The sequence below is a fragment of the Oncorhynchus tshawytscha genome, linkage group LG14 (assembly GCF_018296145.1).
Source record: "Oncorhynchus tshawytscha isolate Ot180627B linkage group LG14, Otsh_v2.0, whole genome shotgun sequence".
Lineage (NCBI taxonomy): Eukaryota > Metazoa > Chordata > Actinopteri > Salmoniformes > Salmonidae > Oncorhynchus > Oncorhynchus tshawytscha.
The window spans coordinates 23,144,942-23,164,811 of record NC_056442.1 but is presented as its reverse complement, the minus strand read 5'-3'; the positions used below and the strand labels follow the sequence as shown (position 1 = coordinate 23,164,811).

Below are 19,870 nucleotides of genomic sequence, written 5' to 3'. Positions count from 1 at the left end.
AATGTAGAAAACAACATCAACTTTTATTAGATTCATAGTCAGAGTTTTAATTATAAGCATTTTCATGCTGAGATACACCATCGTAAAAAGAAACTTTCAGCAAATAAAGAGCATGCAATGAATATTATTCATGACACTATAATAAATCCAACAGTACACCCCCACCCCCCAGTTAATTAACTATTTTTGGACACAGACACCCACACACTGGAAAATAAAAGTACACTTAAGTGAAATTATCAAAATATATGTTTAACAAACTGCAACGACATGTCTATGAAGAAAATTAACCATTGTTGAGATAGAGTTTTAGAATAACATGTTGTTTTTTTAGTTTTTTTAAATATAATGACAGTACACCACTTAATAAGATTAACATACATGTTCATAGTGTCCTCGAATGAACATAACATTTGAAGAGAGGACTCATCAACGTAGATTCTTGTCAAGTTGTTAGTTGTAGATGATAACAAAGTAACACATTAGTGACATCTACTGGCATATTATGGTACACATTATGCTACCAGAGTGTAACATCGAGGCAATAACTACACCATTTTGGTCAATCTTGGCATCAAACGACTTTTCTTGAGCATAAAATCTGCCAGTCAACCAACTATTGAACTCAACCATGTAGTAAGTATGAACAAAGTTGCACGCTATACTTATTTCTAATGACATTTTTCCAGCATAAGTAGTAAAGACAAGACATTCTGATGTGTTCGTACTCATTATCAAGCACTTCAGTATGGGGCGAGGATTTGTTTGTTATCTACTAGTAAGGAAACTCACAGTCCTTCTTGACACAGTATACTTTTAGCCTTTCTTGGCTAACATAGGATTTTAACAAAGCGAGCTGTCCTGATAAAGTTTGCAACATTTTGTGTTGAGATAGTAATTAAATTAAATTTAAAAAGGAGAACATTTCCAAATGCCACAGGATCTTAAGTATCCCATTAAATGACTTTGAGGTTTAATGGACGAGTTTCTCTCAAACTGGATATACTCGTCTCCCTTATTCAGATCAAATGAAGCTGAAGCTGATTCCCTCATAGTATCCTTGTTGTTCAGCGGCTCTCTTACAGACCTAGTCATAACTTTACACTAGCAATATCAAAAACAACCACGCATTGTTGCGTTCAGTTCCACATTGCTCAGTGCCACATTTTTACAAGGGGCGATTTCAGAAAACGACATGGTGCAAGAGTATTTAATTAGTATTTTTGTCGTTGTTCCGCGGTGCTGTTAACACAGGATGTTCACAACGGTGTTCAGAGAGTGCAGGAGGAAGTTCAGGTGTTTTCTCTCCTCCTCATGGTGTTCTTACATAGTGTTGAGTAGACAAAGACACTATCCATATCCACATTGCAAAGTACACAGTTAAATATTGCTGTTTTTATGCACATACTCATAGATTTTGACATTAAGCGCACACAAGTTTAGACGGTCATATTTTTTTCCTAATGCTCACACCCACAAACTTACCAAAGCCTAACTTTGAGAGAGAAGGAGAGAGAAGCATGAGAGGATAGTCAACAGAGGGTGTAAACTGTGGTAGCACTGAGCTAGCAGATGTTCCGTCTGTGCAGATTTAGCCTGAGATTAACACTTTTGGTGCCACAAGGAACCTACAGATGGGGAGGAGGGTACTAGTTTATTAAGAAGCATATCTTGAACAAGTATATTTTGGTACCCCTGTAGATTTCCTATTTCTATAAACAAAACTTAAAAATGTGGGCAAATAAAGCTTTTTTTTAACATTACGTTTAAGTTAAAGTTAAGCAAAAGTTATTGCTACTTCATGCTACACAATAAAGAAAACAGCTTTAACAATATTAACCTAAGTGGTTTACCCTTATATTACATTTTGGGGTGAGCAGCTGTTTTGGTTAACGTAACTTTGAGACCAACTGGTTCAAAAGTGCAATAATCACCTGGGAACCAAGTTATGAAAGTCTTATTTGACCCAGTTATGGACAAATAGAGGTGTCTATAATACTACGATTTATACCATTGCTAGAAAATTGTCTTTCAAGGGTAGAGAAGTTATCTGTGCAGATAAAGATGTCCTTCAGAAATGAAGTTGGGACATTATGATTGACATACGTACGTGCTAGCATTACATTTCCTAACACTGGTAACTAGTATTTAACAGGGATCTCTCAAAGAATTTAGTTCCGGAGACCAGGAACTTCATTTTCGGACCATGTGTGAGCATATTACAATTACACAAGCCCATTAACAAGCAAATCAATACTATATACAAATTTCCAATTGCACATTTGGGACAATTCTCAGAGTGCAAGTGGAGAAATAGTGGATGTAGGAATCCTGAATAATATTAAACCCTGTTTTCTTTTGGACATATGACATTAGAAGAACATGACCATATATTCATGTCACATCTTTTCACAATAAAAAGGCATGTTTATGGGAAAATAAATTAGTAACACGATTTGACTCACACTTGCACATTTTGGATCAATCCCTTTAGTACGACAGACAGACAATGTGTTGGTCTCCTCTGAAATACTGGAAATTAGGATGAAGCAGCAGCAAATCAAAGGATATCAGTATGTACTTAGTCATTTGAAAGGTTCCCTAGTAGAAGCTCCATGGCATGAGAAGTTGGCTGACTGGTCTAAGGGTTTTGGCAACTTCTGACAGGGTAACAACAAGCAATCGACACCAAAATAGAGAAACTTACAAAAACTAAATGAATATATCTATTAGATAGTTGCTTTTGTAGAGTTTGTGTCCCAGATTTCGAGTTACAATTATTTTGTCTCATTATTAGTGTTACAAATGGAATGCAGGATGTTAGTTAACATACAAGGCACTAGGTTTTGCTATAGGACTGACTGCAATCAAGGGGAATAGAGAGTGGAGGGGGGGGCAGTGGTTCACTACTGTAATTCTGACAGCAACAGCCAGAGAAAAGCACAAATGAAAGATGGACACTAAGAGGAGAGCAGTAGATCTTTTGAGGAGGAGGAAGAGGAGGTGGAAGGAGAGTGTGGTTAGGACTGCATCTCGGCTCGCAGCATCCAGGGGAACCAGCAGCAGAACAGCAACCTGAGGAAGAGGATGAGCAGGAGGAAGAGGAGAGGGATTCGCATCACTGGACATATTCATCGACAGGAGCTTATTTCTAAGGTGCTATTTGTTGACTCAGAGACAACACGGAGAGGAAAAGAAGAGACTCTACCTGGATATTGAGCTCTCAGACGTGATGTCCTTAGGTGACCTCACCGCGTTGAATTTACGCTTTGGCTGGTTCACTAGAATAAACAAAGAACATCTTTGGATAGAATGCAGACGTGGGAGGAGAAGGTACATGATGACATGGGCTGGCTAACATGACCGGACGGATTTGACCGTAGATACTTACTAGACACCTGGTGGACTTTCTTCACCATCGTGCCGTCGCCGCTCTGACCGTCCTTTGATCCGCCGATTCTGGGTGATCATTAAAACAGCCGTGCTTAGTATCGTACAAGACGGTCAGTCTGTTCAGAATGAACCTTTACAATCACAACAGAGAACGTTTGATATTGTCTAGCTCTTCGCCTGAGAATGACTGATAAGCATAGTAACATGCTTATGCCACAGGTTCTGTACAGTAAAATGCTTTCTTATCAATAAAGTCGTTACGTTATCTTAGGGTCATTTAAAAAAAAAAAAACAGGTGTTAAAATAGGTGTTATGATACCTCTGTACGCGAGACGGGGGTGCAAAGACGCCGTACTTGGGCAGGCAGGTGAAGTAGCGGACACCAAAAACAGACCCGTCATGCTTTCCTGTGGGCTGCTCCAGCTCCACACCAAACCAGTAACCTGGACACACACACATCATCAATAGTTCAACTTGATTAAACATTTCTAAGCATTTGTCAAACATTTCTTGAAATTACCACCACCAGTGTTGCAGTGACTTGATTTCCCAGCAGACCTACCTGGGGCAAAGTCTGTCTTTCCGTAATAGCGTATGATTCCCTGCTTCACACCAGCAACCAGCACCCGGTCTCCAAGTTCCACTTTCACCCCATCTGGGTCCAGACTGGCCACGGACATAGACTTCTTCCTCAGAGCTGATGGAGGAAATCAAATGTTAGTTAACATGTTATTTTTAAGCAATAAGGCACGAGGGGGTGTGGTATATGGCCAATATATCATGGCTAAGGGCTGTTCTTAGACACGACGCAGCGCGGAGTGCCTGGATACAGCCCTTAACCGTGGTATATTGGCCATATAACACCAACCCCCGAGGTGCCTTATTGCTATTATAAACTGGTTACCAACGTAATTAGAGCCGTAAAAACAAATATTTTGTCATACCCGTGGTATACGGCTGTCAGCCAATCAGCATTCAGGGCTCGAACCAGTTTATAATGTGTTATAAAGTCTATGAGTCATGTGTTATTTATGTGTTATAAAGTCTGTGATTCAACAGATGGCTTGTTGTGCTCCTATGAGAATGAATGTCATGGCCCTTGATGGGGAAACTCTTTTGTGGAAGCCGCATTTCAGTTGTACAACTGACTAGGTGTCCTCTTTCACTTTCCTGTACCTTTCTCTCTCTCCATTATTTCCTTCTTTTCTTTCTTGTTCTTTCCTGTGACGCGGGAGAAGTCCATGCGGGGCGTCTTGGGTGTGGAGGTGACAGAGGAGGGGGCCAGCTCAACAGCTTTGGTGATTTTCGACACTGGAGCAAAGATACCTTCAGGACAATAGAAGTGATTAGAGAAAACCCTGAAAAAAAACCTGCATTGCATAAAACCTGCATAAAACTGACAAAGAAAGTTATGAAATCAAGTCTTCTCTTTGCTCTTTTCTCACGGGGAATCTTAGCGCATTTCAATAGATTTAAGAAAGAATTCCCAAAATGTGAGTGAAATAACAGGTGCTTACCTAATTTGGGGGGGCAGATGAAGTAACGCACCCCCCCCACACTTCCGTCGTTCTTGCCCTCTGGCTCGTCCAGCTCCACCCCTACCCATTGGCCACTGGCGAACTCCGTGGTCCCACAGAAGCGCAGGGTGCCCGTCTGTGGAGGAGGGACATTTATATTGGATTTTGACTATCAAATTGAATTAACCTTATTGATCCCCACAGGGGCTCATCAAACAAAACAAGCTATTTTTATTATTGAAGGTGATACCAGGCAGGATTAAATGGTTAACAACACTTCTCCACAGCACTGAGGTAGGACTAGTCTTAGAGACATCTCTAGACCAGGGCAGCATGCTTATCTGCTACCTTTCTGTCATTCTTTACTACTGAGATACTAGGGCCCAGGCCTGGCCAATCCTGTTCCTGGAGAGCTACCATCCTAAAGGTTTTTGCTCCAACTCTGATCTAGCGCACCTGATTCTAATAATTAGCTGGTTGATCATCTGAGTCAGGTTAGTTACTACTAGTATTGGAGTGAAAACCTTCAGGAGGGTAGCTCTCCAGGAACAGGGTTGGCCAGGTCTGTGACTAGGCTATGGTTAGTAGTCTACCCATCTCAACACAATAACATGTTTTAAGTGATTATACTGTGGTCAGTAGGACATACACTATATATACAAAAGTATGTGGACACCATTTCAAATGAGTGGATTGCAGTTGCTGACATAGAGTAGGCCACACATAGGTTTTCAATGCATTTGAAGTGCAGTTAGTGATGCATGGTAAATACCAAATTAATGCACCAAGGGAGACTACGTCGTTTAGTGCAGTCAGTAATGCGGTCAGTCATGGAAATACACCTGAAAACACGATTAAATGTGTTCAGTTATGCAAGTAGACACCGGTCGAGGGCTACCCACCTGCTTCAGGTGATGCAGAGCTGAGATGTCAATTTCATCACTGCTCGATTTTTTGGGGAGCTATACGTGTTAACACAAGTGGGAATAAATGTTTGCTAGAATTCACGTTCTCGTCTCACACAGTACAACAAGCAGCAGGGCTCCACCATATAGGATGAATAATACCTCATACTGGCCACTATAAAAAAATATATAAAGATAATTGAAAGCCATTTCAATGGTCTTATGCACATAAACGCGCTCACAAAATTCAGCAGTTTATTTTAATTCACTTCACTTTAATTCATTTTAATGCACTCTTTAAGGCTCCCATTTCTCACCTTTGCCTCCCAATCCTGACAAACCGCACACACACACACACACACACCTTCATGTCGTCCAGCACCACACGGTCGCCCAGTTTCAGGCCGATGGAGGTGAGCATGAGGTTGCCAGGGATGTTGTCGTAGTTGAGCAGGGTGGCGCGGGGCAGGTTGCAGCTGAGTGGCACAGAGTCCAGCAGCAGCTGCTTCAGCTCCTTTGCCACCATGGCCGCCTCTGCTTTGTCCAGAGTCATGTCCATGGGGTCAGGGACCACCTCAGCCGGCCCCTGGCCCTTATCATTCTGTCAGAGAGCGAGACAGAGAAGGAGGGAGGGGAGGGAGAGAAAAAGGGAGAGAGAAAGGGACATCAGAAATAAATTGGCATATTTGTGTCGAAGTCATCCCCACATAAAACAGAAACAGTGTTTTTAAAGAGCGACTGCCCCTAAAAAGCAACTTCTCATTTTGAAAATGGTCTGTGGCATTGATATGAGCCATAAATATTTATTCTACTGTCAAAATTGACTACAAAGTCTAAATAGGATAGTTTTGGTCATAAAGTCAGTCTGAGATTTGCAAAATGATAGAAATAAAGTGTATGTCACGGAATAAAAGGGTACTGTAACAGTTTAGCTTTGGTTGGGTTTATTTCAAGCCTGCCCACATGCCTACAGCTGGCAGCACCCAAGTAATCATCAATTCAGCGCACAGCTGCATGAGACCTGATCATAATGTCCATGGTCAATTGGGGCTAGTTAGGGACATCAGTAAATTACACAATGTACATGGGACAATATTTTTAAATGCCAATAGCTCCAAATTTCAATGATCTAACAACCTCAAACCAACTATAAATTGTAGAAATTCAAATACAAATATTGAAATAATTTAATGAGACTAAACTAAAAGGTGGGCAACATAAAAAATACTGCGCAATTTACATTGTGTAAATTATTTAACAAGCCCCAGAGCTATCAAATGTCAAGCCAACTTGCCACGGTCACACACCAGCTGACTAAAGCTAATTGGTGAAAGAAGTTGGTTAAAAAAAGCAATAGCTTTCCTAAGCGACTTCAAGGCCTGTTAGACTGTTTCACGTTATCTAGAAGGGTGAGTGACTGTAACCGAGTACTGTTTTGAGAGAGTGAAGTTGTTTCTTAATGACCAAGCTGAAAAATGAGGCCAAATCAGGAGGTTCAGCTCCCTTTTAAGTTACCAAGAAATCATATCAAAGAGACATGAAACCTCAGATGCACACCCATTCTATTACTGTGGTACCGGGTCAGGCCCCCTTTTGCCTTCAGAACAGCCTGAATTCTTCGGAGAATTCCACAAGGTGTCGGAAAAGTTCCACAGGGATGTTAGTTCATGCAGACGTGATGGCATCACGCAGTTTCATGCAGATTGGACAGCGGTACATTCATGCTGCGAACAGCCCATTCCATCTCAACCCAAAGATATTCTATTGGGTTGAGGTCTGGGGACTGACCAGGACACTCAAAATTAACTGAACTCGCTGTCATGTTCCAGGCGATGTCCACTCCTCAATTGTCCAGTGTTGGTGATCCCGTGCCCACTGGAGCAGCTTCTTTTAGCTGATAGGAGTGGAATCCGGTGGGGTCGTCTGCTGCGATAGCCAATCCATTACAAGGATCGACGAGTTGTGTATTCCGGGATGCTATTCTGCACACCGCTGTTGTACTGTGGCGTTATTTCTGTGTTTGCTGCCCGCCTGTTACACTCTTAGAAGAAAAGGTTCTATCTAGAAAATTAAAGGGTTCCAGGTAGAACCCTTTCTACAGAGGGTTCGACATGGAACACAAAAGGGTTCTACCTGGAACCAAAAAGGGTTCTCCTATGGGGACAGCCGAAGAACACTTTTGGAACCCTTTTTTCTAAGCGTGTAGCTTGCACGATTCTTGCTACTCTCCTTCGACATCTCTCATCAACAAGCTGTTTTCGCCCACAGGACAGCTGCTGACTGGATGGTTTTTGATTGTCACACCATTCTTGGCAAACCCTAGACACTGTTGTGCGCGAAAAGCCCAAGAGGGCAGCCGTTTCTAAGATACTGGATCCGGCTCGCCTGACACCGACAATCATAACACACTCGAAGTCGTTTAGGTCACTTGTTTTGCCCATTCTAATGTTCAATCCAACAGTTACTGAATGCCTCGATGCCTGTCTGCCTGCTTTATATAGACTCAGTCTGTAGGAGCGATCAAGCACCTAATAAACTGTCCAGTGAGTGTATATGCCATATTCAATTTCATAATTTCTGTTTGTAGTTAGTTACCATGAGAAAGAGACGTACAAAAGAGAGGTCTAGTCAATAGTGCTCTTACCCGAACAGTGGGGTTGGCTCCATGCTCTAGCAGACACTGGACTGATCCCAGACACAGGTTGGAGGCAGCGATGTGCAGGGCTGTGCCATGGTGGAAGTCACTACAGGTGGAATTCAGCACTACAGAGACAGTACAACCAGGTTCAGATCAAATCAATCTGAATTGTAAAGCCAACGTCACCTATTGTCTTAGTTTTATTCTAAAAGCGTAAGCCAATTCCTTCTCCTAGGGGTCCCTGAAAGCATTGCCAATTTAATCTCTTAGGAGTCTTGTGTTGTGCTTGAGACCCATGGTCCGTAGTCAGGAGAAATAACAATTGAGACAAAACGGCCACAATCAATGGTCAGGTGTGGTGGAGCGATGATAAATCAATGTAGGAGTTAATGAAATGGCCTTGGGTCAATGCTGGTAGGGGCTGGATGCAGTGTTAGTTCTGATTGGAAGTCCAGGAAGAGGAGGGAGGAGAAATACAGGAACATACAGGACATACACCAGGAGCATGCTAGAACTGACAAGGTCCAAGCAGGAGCTTTGGAGTGCGAGTGTGTGTGTATACAGTGAGTGAGTGTGCGAACAGGGTGAGGGAAGTCGTCTGGGGAGTGTTTGGAGAGGTTTATTAGTCTCCAACAGCTCCCGAGGACTGACTATGTTGTTAGTCGGCTAGGTAGGCTACATGGGTTGTGTTGACGCTACTCACCTCGGGGTTTGGAGGCCTTGAGGAGAATGCGAATCAGCTCTGGCACGTCGAAGTAGGCTGCGTAGTGCAGGGCGTTCATGTTGGTCCAGCGGCTGCGGAGGCTCACGTCTGCCCCCAGGGAAATTAGCTGATTGGACAGCCTGAGGGCAGCGGCAGGGTCACCTGGACGGGGTCACAAGATGGACAAAATTTGTAGGAAACTACAGTAAAACGGCACTGAATCTTAAACTAAAAATACTTTATTTTATGAAAGCTTTATTAAGGATTAAGACATTTGAAATGAACAATCAGTTGAGGGTTTGTTTGAGAGTCTCACCGACTCCATGGGCCCCGGCTTTGCAACTGTAGTGGAGCAAGGTCATGTCTGTCAGTCCGTCACGGTCGTTGACATGGCAACCACGCTTCAAGATCTGAGAGGAGACAAGGACTGTTCAGTGAAGAGAGAGAGAGAGAGAGGCTAGGGGAAAGGCAGAGAGAGAAGTACTATCAGATGCCTTTAAAACACTATGAAACACTAACGCCAGTCATCACTCACACATACAGACCACCCCACCCCAGGGCCATAGCCTCTCATCTCTCTGAGTGATGCTCCCTGTGCTTAGCGTAGCCACATTAGCAGGATGAGCCATTCACACCCAAATAGCACAGACGACACGTGTTCGTGAACTCTAATGATGGGGAAGGTGAGGATAGCTTCCTGTTGTGTCATGAATTAAGCGCCACGTTCATTTCCACTGCATTGCAACTTCATCAGAGGCTGTCCTTGCTGAGTAGCATCCATCTACATGAGGAACCGGCAGCCATTTTGGATAGGTAAAACATTTGAGGGAGACAAATATTGAAATGATGGCAGTCGTTACTGGAAGTGACATACATTAACTATGCTGTTTCAACTGAATATCTAAGCTTGTACTCGGTACATTGGAAACAGTACCAATGGGAGATAACAGCAAACTATTCATGGCACCCTTTACAACGTCGAATAACCTCCATCAATGTCTTGCTGAGTGTCAGATGTGCTATGTAAAGCCATATTCCCAACGGTGAAGATTTGAAGATGCAGTGAAACTCCAGTTAATTAGCTCTCTCCTCTAGTGCCAGCAGATAGCAGTGACGGGTGTCGAGTGACAGGTGAAAAAGGACCCATCCTGATTCCTGAACTGGACTAGCAACTATCTCGGGACAGTTCAATATCCACCCGTGTCAATCAAGAGAGACGAAATGAGCACACTCTCCTCAAGCCCTGAGACTATGCCTTTTCATACAGAGGCATGTAGTCCAACTGAATGAACAAGATATTATCAGACAAGTCCTCTCCTGAGGCTTAATGAGGACACCACCATGCACACTTTCATGATTCAACATGGATTCTATAAGATGGATCCCTGTAGCTGCAGTGCTAACACGAGGCTAACATTGTCGAAAAGGAATTTGGGGCCAGTAACTGATATTGGTGGAAATTCTTACTGTCCAAGTAGCTTGTAAAGAAGCGGTGGCCAATCTGTATGTGCCAAAGCCATACACTCCTGATTCGACTTCATTTAGGACTTTGTTAGGTTGAATCAGGTGCGTTCCTGATTTGATTGGAGCAAAAGCCTACATCCACATAAGCCTTTTGCAGATAAGTCAATGCATCTCTGTTAATGAAAATACTCTCAAATACTGTCAAAAAGACATTGACTATTTGCCAGAGGGCTGAGGTTGTTTACCGAGAGTGCAGCAGAGTGGTTCTTTGCCCATATCTGACAACCTGGTCTGATTTAGAGTCTGTCTTAGTGCAGAGCCTGTTTGGGTAATGGAAAGACCCTATTATCTCAGCCATCAATCACAGCCATCATGGAGTCCCAGGGGACACCCAGGAACTGAGGCTGACTTTACGATCAATCCTAACACTAAAGCTGCAAGGCTAAGAGGAAACCGAGTTAACTAAGAGTGTGTATTTGCTTGGTGTGTGTACATGTGTTTTTATGGGGCATATCTTCCCCCCTCTCCAAGACAGTAGGGCGGGATTAGGAAATGAGTCTGAAACTTGAAGTATGCATACTTTATGTTGATTCACATCCCACCCTCATCACTCTTCCCCCTCAGGGTTATGAGAGTTCCTACTCCTATGGTCACATTAACACTACTCACACTGCAGTAATGGTGGGTCCTGAGCTAAAGCTGTGCACTTTCATCTGAGCAACAGCAATATAAAAGGGAATCGACTGAAACATAACCTACACCTTACATGACAACATCCTTAGTAAGAAGGTGTTTGTGAAAAGTTCACTAGTAAAGCTTCAACTTTGCTAAAGTGCCCCAAGGGGTTGTGTAAGTCATGCCTCCAACAGAAGCCAAAGCCACCAAGCCTCCCACAATACAGATCCCAATATAAGACAACCCATTAAGGCACAAGACAAACACAAGAAGAGTATTTCCCAATCCCATGCCCATACACATACACGCTTATTCAACAGCACATACTGTGTATGGGCATGGAACTGGGAAATACTCATCTTAGGCTTGCCTTGTGCCTTAATGGGTTATCTTTGTGGAGCCTTACCAACATTGAGGCTCTACTAGTGGGTTTTTCAAAAAACACTCACTTACTAGGTTAGTGTGATAACGAGTCTGTAATCTTCTAGCAGGACCTTGGCCAACAACAACAGTGTACCGCTGCTGACCGGCTCAGAGCCGCAGGAGTTCACCACAAAGAGCGGTCAAACAACACAATTACTAGGCCTGCATCGACTGCATTCCTCCAGGGATCAAGGAACTTGATGCGTCTGCCCTGTTGGCAGCTCTGAAGAGCACGAGAGCAGAGCAGCAAGCTGAGCACAGACCAATGGACTTCTCTCCTTACTGCAAATGCAGCATGTGGTGATGGTGACCAACTCTAGAAGGTTGCATGCAGCTGAAAGGTCACTGCTCTTTAGATAGTAAGGGATTTAATACATTGATATTGTTCATGAGATTTCAATGAATTTGAGCTAAAAGGTGTGCATTGTTGTGTGTTACAGTATGTTGATGAGCGTTTCCATGTTCTCTTCAACTACTGACTGCATGGTGAATTTTGTTTCCTGTGTGTATTGTATTTTGGTTGGAGACCTGTATCTTTGCTGCACTATGCAGTAATATACTCTGTCTGTTATGTACAGTAGAAATAAAGAAAACAATTATATGGGTCCAAGCACAGAACCTTGTGAAACGCCAAATTCAACTTTGTAGGCCAGGGATGGGCATCTGGCGTCCCGCCTCTTTTGTAGGCTCGCGGAAAAATGTCCATAAAAGGAACTCAGTCGATCTCAACTTATTGTTGAGAGTTACAATATTAGATTACACAAGGTGCAAATTTGGTTGTGCATCAGCAATTTTTCTCCTGCTATGTCAGTTGGACAGTCTCTCAACTAGCCCATGTCAGCTAACATTTTTTAGATCAGTAAATTAGTCTAACCAGCTATCTAAACTTGTATTAATCATAGCCGAATTACCAACTGGGTGGCCCCCATTGATTTTGTTAGTCACTCTCATTCAAATATCACATTAAAAACTGCAAAAATTTCTCTCCACCCTATGGTACAATGTTTAGAATTGCATTAAATGAGTTATACAATTGCTAAATCTTCTCTCCGCCCCATGGCAAATCCTGTAGAATAGCAGCAAACTTGCTTTATAACTAATATTTTTTATATGCCCCATGGTAAAATGCGTAGAATTGGAGGAAATGTACTTTAAAACGTCAATTGTTCCTTTCCGCTGTCAAGAGCAGCAAAATGTTTTGCTCGCAAGTTAGGGCCCCCCCCCAACAAATGGCTAGGCCCGGCTCGGACGGCATGTGTGGGTATGAATGTGGTGCAGATCCATGAGCCACTGAGTTAAGATTTTTGTTGTGGCCTCCAGTGTTGTGTCTGAGCTGAATTCAGGCCTGTAGTCTGCTGAAATCGGACCGGCAGTAACTCACCTCGTTTCCGATGAGGTCGATCTTGTGCTGGACCTGTGGGACCCACTGACGGATGATGGCAAACAGCTCTGGGATGGTGGTGCGCGGATCCAGCAGGATCTCCAGACACGCAGGATCATTTGGGTCAAAGAATGTGAAGACTGGAAAGGTACGGAATGCCAACAAGATAATTATCCTCATCAAATCAGTATTACATGTGCCTCTCTTGCTATTTTTATGTTTTTATGTCAGACAGCATATTGACTCATTCTGAATGTGTGATATTAAATATCATATTTTTTTTATTATTACAAAATATACATATATTTTGGGTTGTATTTTACAGTAGGCCTGTTAGTGCACTCTATTTAATTACTTATGGAGTTCTCTGTGGGACGTCCAATATTTCTGTCCTGTTTAAAAGCACCGTTTCTAAAAGCAGGATGTGGTAGATTGAAGCCCTACCGAAGTGGGAACACAATTGATCTTACTTTGTTTTTATAATACCCCATCATAATAAATGCATTGAAGCTTGTGGGAAAACTGAAATAAAAAGCTTCACATCATTTTAGCCTGCAGCAACCACTTACATTCATTGGCATAAAGTGTCCAGCAATACCATACTGTTTGCATATAACAGCCCCAAAGTCAAAATCCATCTACTAAAAGGATCAATAACATGCCATAAAAGGCCTTGTTCACTTATTTATAGATCATATACATTTTATTACATATTTTCATTATGATTCTATGAATCTGCAGAGGTTGTTTTGACCAGGCAGTGGTCTGTGCTTGGTGAAAGGCTCTTTGTGGACCGAGGCTACAGCAGCACATGGCCCAGAGCCCAAAATTCAATGTTACATATAAAGCAGTGTTGAGTAGGGAGCATTATAACAAAGGGACTTGGCCTGTATTCACGAAACGTCCCAACGTGCTGATTTGGGGTCAAGTCACTCCCGTCTATATAATCTTATTCATTATGACCTAAAAAGCTAAACTGATCCTAGATCAGCACTCCTACTATGAGACGGGCCCTGGAGCCTGAGGCCTAGGACCCACCATAGTCTTTGGGGAGGGGGGCCTGGGCAGATGGGTGGACCATGGGCCTCTTCCGGGGCTCGTGAACTGGGCTCTGGTACTCAGAGGCAGGCTGGGCCTCCTCCTCCACCTCGGCAGTCTGCTCTTTAGTCATTCTGCTAGACGTCGGCGGGCCTGGAAAACAAGATGGATGACAAACATTCCTTGAGTGGCACTACAGAACAAACAGCTCCATCGCAGGTTTCTCTGAACAGTTCTCATACGTCTATGACTCAGCCAAGAGTCACATGAAGTAGTTGCTTACAAGAGTCTTGTTCCCATGGCAGCCTATCTACTCTGGCAAGTCTATACCCTCAGAGCAGACAGGCTCTATGTTTGGCTCTAGGGCCTGTGAGAGACGGTCAGTAGTGACTCACTGATAACTGCACTTACTGACAAGAGATGAGGAGACTCAGAGAGCAGACAGGCTAACAGGCAGTCTAATTGATTGTACCATGTCAGTGCATGCTAATACTAAGTCTTAATGTCCATCATTGGCCTGGACATAGCTAAAGGGCTGAGCTATATTTTCCAAATAGTTTATGCAGCAGCAGATTTTGCACATCCGTTCTGACTATGGGAAATCAGGGATGCATGTACTGTACAGTATGTGTTGGACATTGCTGCACTCATTTCTGAGGGGCTGCTGAACAAACAGTAAAACATCTATGCAAAAGCCTTAATAGTATCAGGATGTCAATGCTAATGCAATTTATATACAACACAATGGACCCTTTAGCCTATTACGTTGACATGGCCTGACTGGATTTCCACCGTGAAATAAATGTTCAATCTAGGGTCAGAGAATAAGCTATATGTATTTATTATAAACACCCCTTAAGAACAGAAGCACTAACACAACTGAGAAACGGTTTATCCCAACATTGAAATGGGAACAGTCTATGATAGTGTCAATTATTCACTGGGTCTTTTTTGTCACGTCCAAGGGCTGCTTCCTCCAAAGTCTGACTGCACGGTGAGCACGGCACATGTATCTAAAACAGATCCATCCGGCCTGAACATGATTATGCTGCCAAGTAATCTAATACACAGACTATATTGTCCATCCATGCCTCTGCTAATCCTTTAGGATTTTGAAAGAAGTCCAGAGAGAGAGAAGAAAGAGAGACAGAGAAAGAGCTCATCACACAATCAGTAAAAGCCTTATCCTATTGCGCAGCTGTGCTATTGTATCAGTCTACCAACTCAAGCATTATCGGGTCAAACAGTGAGGCAAAACAGAGGCCATACAGTGGTCTGTGCTGTATTCATTACGCTTACAGGCTGACCACACACATTGCAAAATAAAGGTAGAAATCTATGTTATTCAATTATTGCACCCACACTGCTCGTGCGCGCCAACGAGCGTCTGCGTTGCCAAGGGCTAAAATAGAAATCAGTTCTATTTCTGACGCAGATCGCGCAGCAAGTCCTGCCTCTCCCATCTCCTCATTGGTTTATAGAAGCAGATACACACGTGCCATCTCCTCATTGGTTATACCCACGTGGGTGACTGAAAGACAAACGAGGTCAGTGGCGGTAATACACCTAATTTATGAAAGTTGCCAATCGCAATATAAAGTCAAGAGAAGAAAAGGCCTGGAAGGAAGAGAGATGACTAGAAATGATTCGGTTGACCGTTTTATGTGTGGATTATTTATTAATTAATTGGCGGAGTAGAGGATCTTGTGCATTTCAGGTCAAACAACAACTCAATGTTTATATCCCAGGACAAATTAGCTAGCAACAGCAAGCCAGCTAAATAGGACAAATTAGCTAGCAAGTGCAAGCTAACTAGCCATAAAGAGTTTGTTTTGATATTTTAACCTGCGTGTCGTGATTGCTTTTGGTGTGGGGGGACAAAATACATTTCTGCACGATGGCGCACGTGCGCAGCCGGTTTGGGTTCCGTGTTAGGGTAACTGCATTAACAGAGACCGATTCTGCTGTGATACAGACTCAAAGCCAAATGAACAACCCCCACTCAGGCAGATACCATCCTTCTGATACTCTACGAGTCGCCTGTTTCCTTCAGTTGCATCATATTGAGGGGGTTCCTAGTCGTGTTTGGATATGGAAACATAACATGGATACATAGTCAAGAGATATCATAGCCTGGATGATTTGGAAGCAAATGTCCCTGCGCAGTGAGTCACCTTACCCACGAGCTCCTACATTTTACTTTGATTTCTTCCTTTAGTTTTATACATTCTTAAGTGCTTCCCATGATCTGCCGCTGAATCAATAGCCACTGCAGAATGGGTGATACAACAAGTTTCCTGACATCCCAAAAGGATTATGTTGAAACAAAGGCTATCCAAGATATAGGGTCCGATGACTGGTAGATAACTATACCTGTGCTGTGCAATACCTGTCACCAATTATGACTATTCTACTAACAGAGTCCAGTAATGGCAGCCATCATCGTCTCCTCTGAGTTGCCCTGCTCCTCTTAGTTCCTAGCCCTGATCTGACAGTAGTGTGTTTTATGAATGAAGTCTCAGTCACAGACAGCATTTTCACTGGAATAAATGTGATGTATAATTAGCAAGAGCATATTATTTGTTTTAATAAAATCGAGTACTGTATATGACTAAGTCTTGTGCAACAGTGCTCATATGAATCAACAAGATGTGTAAAACCTGGAGGCAAATACATTTAGATAGCAAAATATGAGGAAAAACAGGTGCAACAAACCTTACAGATTTTGATTTTCTATTCAATACCTATTGTAATGGAATGAATAGCATTTTAAAATTTGGCTGGGTCACACTAATGCCATCCTACTGAATTTGACAAAAACAATAGGCCAGAGCTTGTATGTTTGAGTCATTGACTATAAATAAAAACAATATATTAGTGTTGCAATGAGCAATAACGCAAAATGTGCATATTGCATTGCTCTACAACGTGCATATGATAAAATGGAAAAAAACGAGAAATAACGCCCCGTTGACAAACAATGAGAAATATGGTGGAGGAGGATTTTACAGATCACATGTGAAACTATTCATTTGATCCAATAACAATGAGAAGACGCATAATATATGGGCCGATGTCTTATGTTTGCGCTTCTATGATAAAATGGGCGGAAAAAAAACATCCGACAGTGAGATTTCATGGAACAGTGTTTTCAGAGCATCCATCTTTCTAGGCTCGGTATCAAGACAAACACACATGCTGTGAAAAACACAGGAAGCAAATACATTTTATCAAACAAAATATAATAATTAGAATCTTATATGCATAAATGATATTCATCTTACCTCAAAACAATCCTTTTTGATTATCTCAAGCTTTTCCTCGCGGTTTAGCTAAATGAGAACAGCAATGGTGCTGAGGATGCTGCTATAATGCTGCGAAGGTCTTTCTCTGTGACTGCGTCACGGGCGTGAACACGCATGGACCACAACCATACACAACGTAGGCTACGAGCACAATTGTGAGTGTCCTTCCTTGGCACAGGAATTCGCCTAGTTACCACAGCCACAAAATTTGCTCTAATTTAAAAATTCATGAGGTAAAAAATGGCTTTTTACAATCTTAATTTAAGATTAGGGTTCGGTATAAGTGTGGTTAAGGTTAGGGTTCAATTTAAAATCGCATTTTAAGAAAATAAAGGCCAGAGCTTGTATGTAAAGCCCCGTTAGAAAATATGAATGGACTGTTAGAAAATGTATATATATATATATATTCTTCACATTTTCTAACAGTCCATTTATATTTTCTAACGGGGCTATACATTTGGGTGAGGTTTCTTTCTCGCCTGAGTAGCCTCGTTTCACTGCCAAAAATAAAATGAAACCATCTAGTGTTCAGCGAAATAACAACACCATGTCAAATAATTAACATCCAATCACATTAACCGTTACTCTCTTGCGGGGAATTCCACTAATGGTCCATATGTAGCCAAACGTAGCTGCTGCTCATTCCGTTTGCGCGACAATTGATAAGTGGTTAAAAAAGTAAGAGACACATGCCAGCTCTACTGGTAGTACTGCTACTACCAGCAGTACTGCTACTACCAGCAGTACTGCTACTACCAGCAGTACTGCTACTACCAGCAGTACTGCTACTACCAGCAGTACTGCTACTACCAGCAGTACTGCTACTACCAGCAGTACTGCTACTACCAGCAGTACTGCTACTACCAGCAGTACTGCTACTACCAGCAGTACTGCACCTGCACCTGTCGACGACACAAGTTGTTCTGCTTCCACGAGCACATCCAATGCTAGCATCAGTAATTCTATATTGTTAGCCCAGCTAGCATGGACACTGACAGTTGTAAATCTGATGCAGCTGAAGAGCTACTGCCCCCTTACCCGGGAAAGAACTGAACAACAGACAGGGATGTTGGACCATCGAAGAGGTGCAAATATGAGAACTACATTGTTTTGGGGTTCACTTATATTGGGAGTAGTGCCTTTCCTCAGCCGCAGTTCTTGCGCAGACATTTAAAAACAAAACATGCCAATTTGAAAAATAAACAATGGGAGTTTTTTGAGTGAGAATTAAGATGACTTTTGAGTAGTAATACATGTATAAAAGCAACAGATACCATTACTATGAAGGGGCGAGAAGCGTCTTATATGGTGAGCTACCGAGGGTATATGTCTGTTACGTTTATTGGGGGTCAATTAAGGAAGACATCCTCTTCTGCAAACCACTGGAAACCAGGACAACAGGAGAGGATATTTTTAAATTACTGGACAGCTTTGTGACATCAAATGGACTTTGGTGGTCAAGATGTTTTTTTTTATCTGTACTGATGGCGCAAAAGCCATGAAAGGGAGACATAGTGGGGTGGTAATGCGCATGCAAACAGTTGCTCCCGATGCCATTTGGGTACACTGCAGCATCCACCGAGAGGCTCTTGCTGCCAAGGGAATGCCTGACAGCTTGAATGATGTTTTGGACACTACAGTGAAAATGGTTAACTTTGTTATGGCAAGGCCTCTGAACTCTCATGTATTTTCTGCACTATGCAATGATATGGGCAGCGACCATGTAATGCTTTTACAACATACGCGCTGGTTAACAAGGGGCAAAGTATTGACATGCTTTTTAAAAAATTGACAGACGTTAAAGTTTTCTTTACTGACTATCATTTTCGCTTATCTAACAGCATTGCATGATTAAAAAGGTTTCTCAAATGACTGGCCTATCTGGGTGATGTATTGTCTCGCCTGAATGAACTGATTCTAGGATTCTAGGACTCCGCAACTAAACTAAGCAAAAAAAGAAACGGCCCTTTTTCAGGACCATGTCTTTCAAAGATAATTCATACAAATCCAAATAACTTCACAGATCTTCATTGATGTTTAAACACTGTTTCCCATGCTTGTTGAATGAACCATAAACAATTAATGAACATGCACCTGTGGAACGGTCGTTAAGACACTAACTAACAGCTTACAGACAGTAGGCAATTAAGGTCACAGTTATGAAAACTTAGGACACTAAAGAGGCCTTTCTACTGACTCTGAAAAACACCAAAAGAAAGATGCCCAGGGTCCCTGCTCATCTGCGTGAACGTGCCTTGGGCATGCTGCAAGGAGGCATGAGGACTGCAAAAGTAGCCAGGGAAATAAATTGCAATGTCCATCCTGTGAGACGCCTAAGTGCTACAGGGAGCTGATCTTCCTCGCAGTGGCAGACCACGTGTAACAACACCTGCACAGGATTGGCACATCCGAACATCACACCTGCGGG

At 42.5% G+C, this 19,870-nt stretch overlaps 1 protein-coding gene across 2 annotated transcripts; it reads right to left on the bottom strand.

Annotated features, from left to right (window-relative positions):
* Positions 1–4: 4 nt before the first annotated feature.
* Positions 5–17,548, bottom strand: LOC112266786 (CAP-Gly domain-containing linker protein 3). 2 transcript variants are annotated; one of them, XM_024444583.2, is made up of 15 exons: positions 17,422–17,548; positions 14,138–14,290; positions 13,100–13,239; positions 9,473–9,566; positions 9,157–9,318; positions 8,460–8,578; positions 6,180–6,416; positions 5,813–5,872; positions 4,911–5,046; positions 4,570–4,719; positions 3,956–4,090; positions 3,713–3,836; positions 3,392–3,459; positions 3,209–3,281; positions 5–3,075 (listed from the first exon to the last, which is right to left on the bottom strand). In XM_024444583.2, exons 2-15 carry the CDS (start codon positions 14,268–14,270, stop codon positions 3,021–3,023), a joined length of 1,686 nt encoding a protein of 561 aa, XP_024300351.1. In that variant the 5' UTR covers positions 14,271–14,290; positions 17,422–17,548; the 3' UTR covers positions 5–3,020. The 2 variants fall into 2 exon arrangements, with proteins under 2 accessions (XP_024300351.1, XP_024300352.1); XM_024444584.2 differs by lacking the exon at positions 5,813–5,872.
* Between the last annotated feature and the right edge of the window lie 2,322 nt (positions 17,549–19,870).

Bases quoted from the DNA above. Each gene is read 5' to 3' on its own strand.
- LOC112266786 (XM_024444583.2), bottom strand. From the start codon at position 14,270: ATGACTAAAGAGCAGACTGCCGAGGTGGAGGAGGAGGCCCAGCCTGCC. The intron at 9,567-13,099 runs GTGAGTTACTGC...GTCTCCTCTCAG, and splicing joins TCGACCTCATCGGAAACGAG to ATCTTGAAGCGTGGTTGCCA. The intron at 5,047-5,812 runs GTGGGTAGCCCT...CCTCCTCCACAG, and splicing joins CTCTGCATCACCTGAAGCAG to ACGGGCACCCTGCGCTTCTG.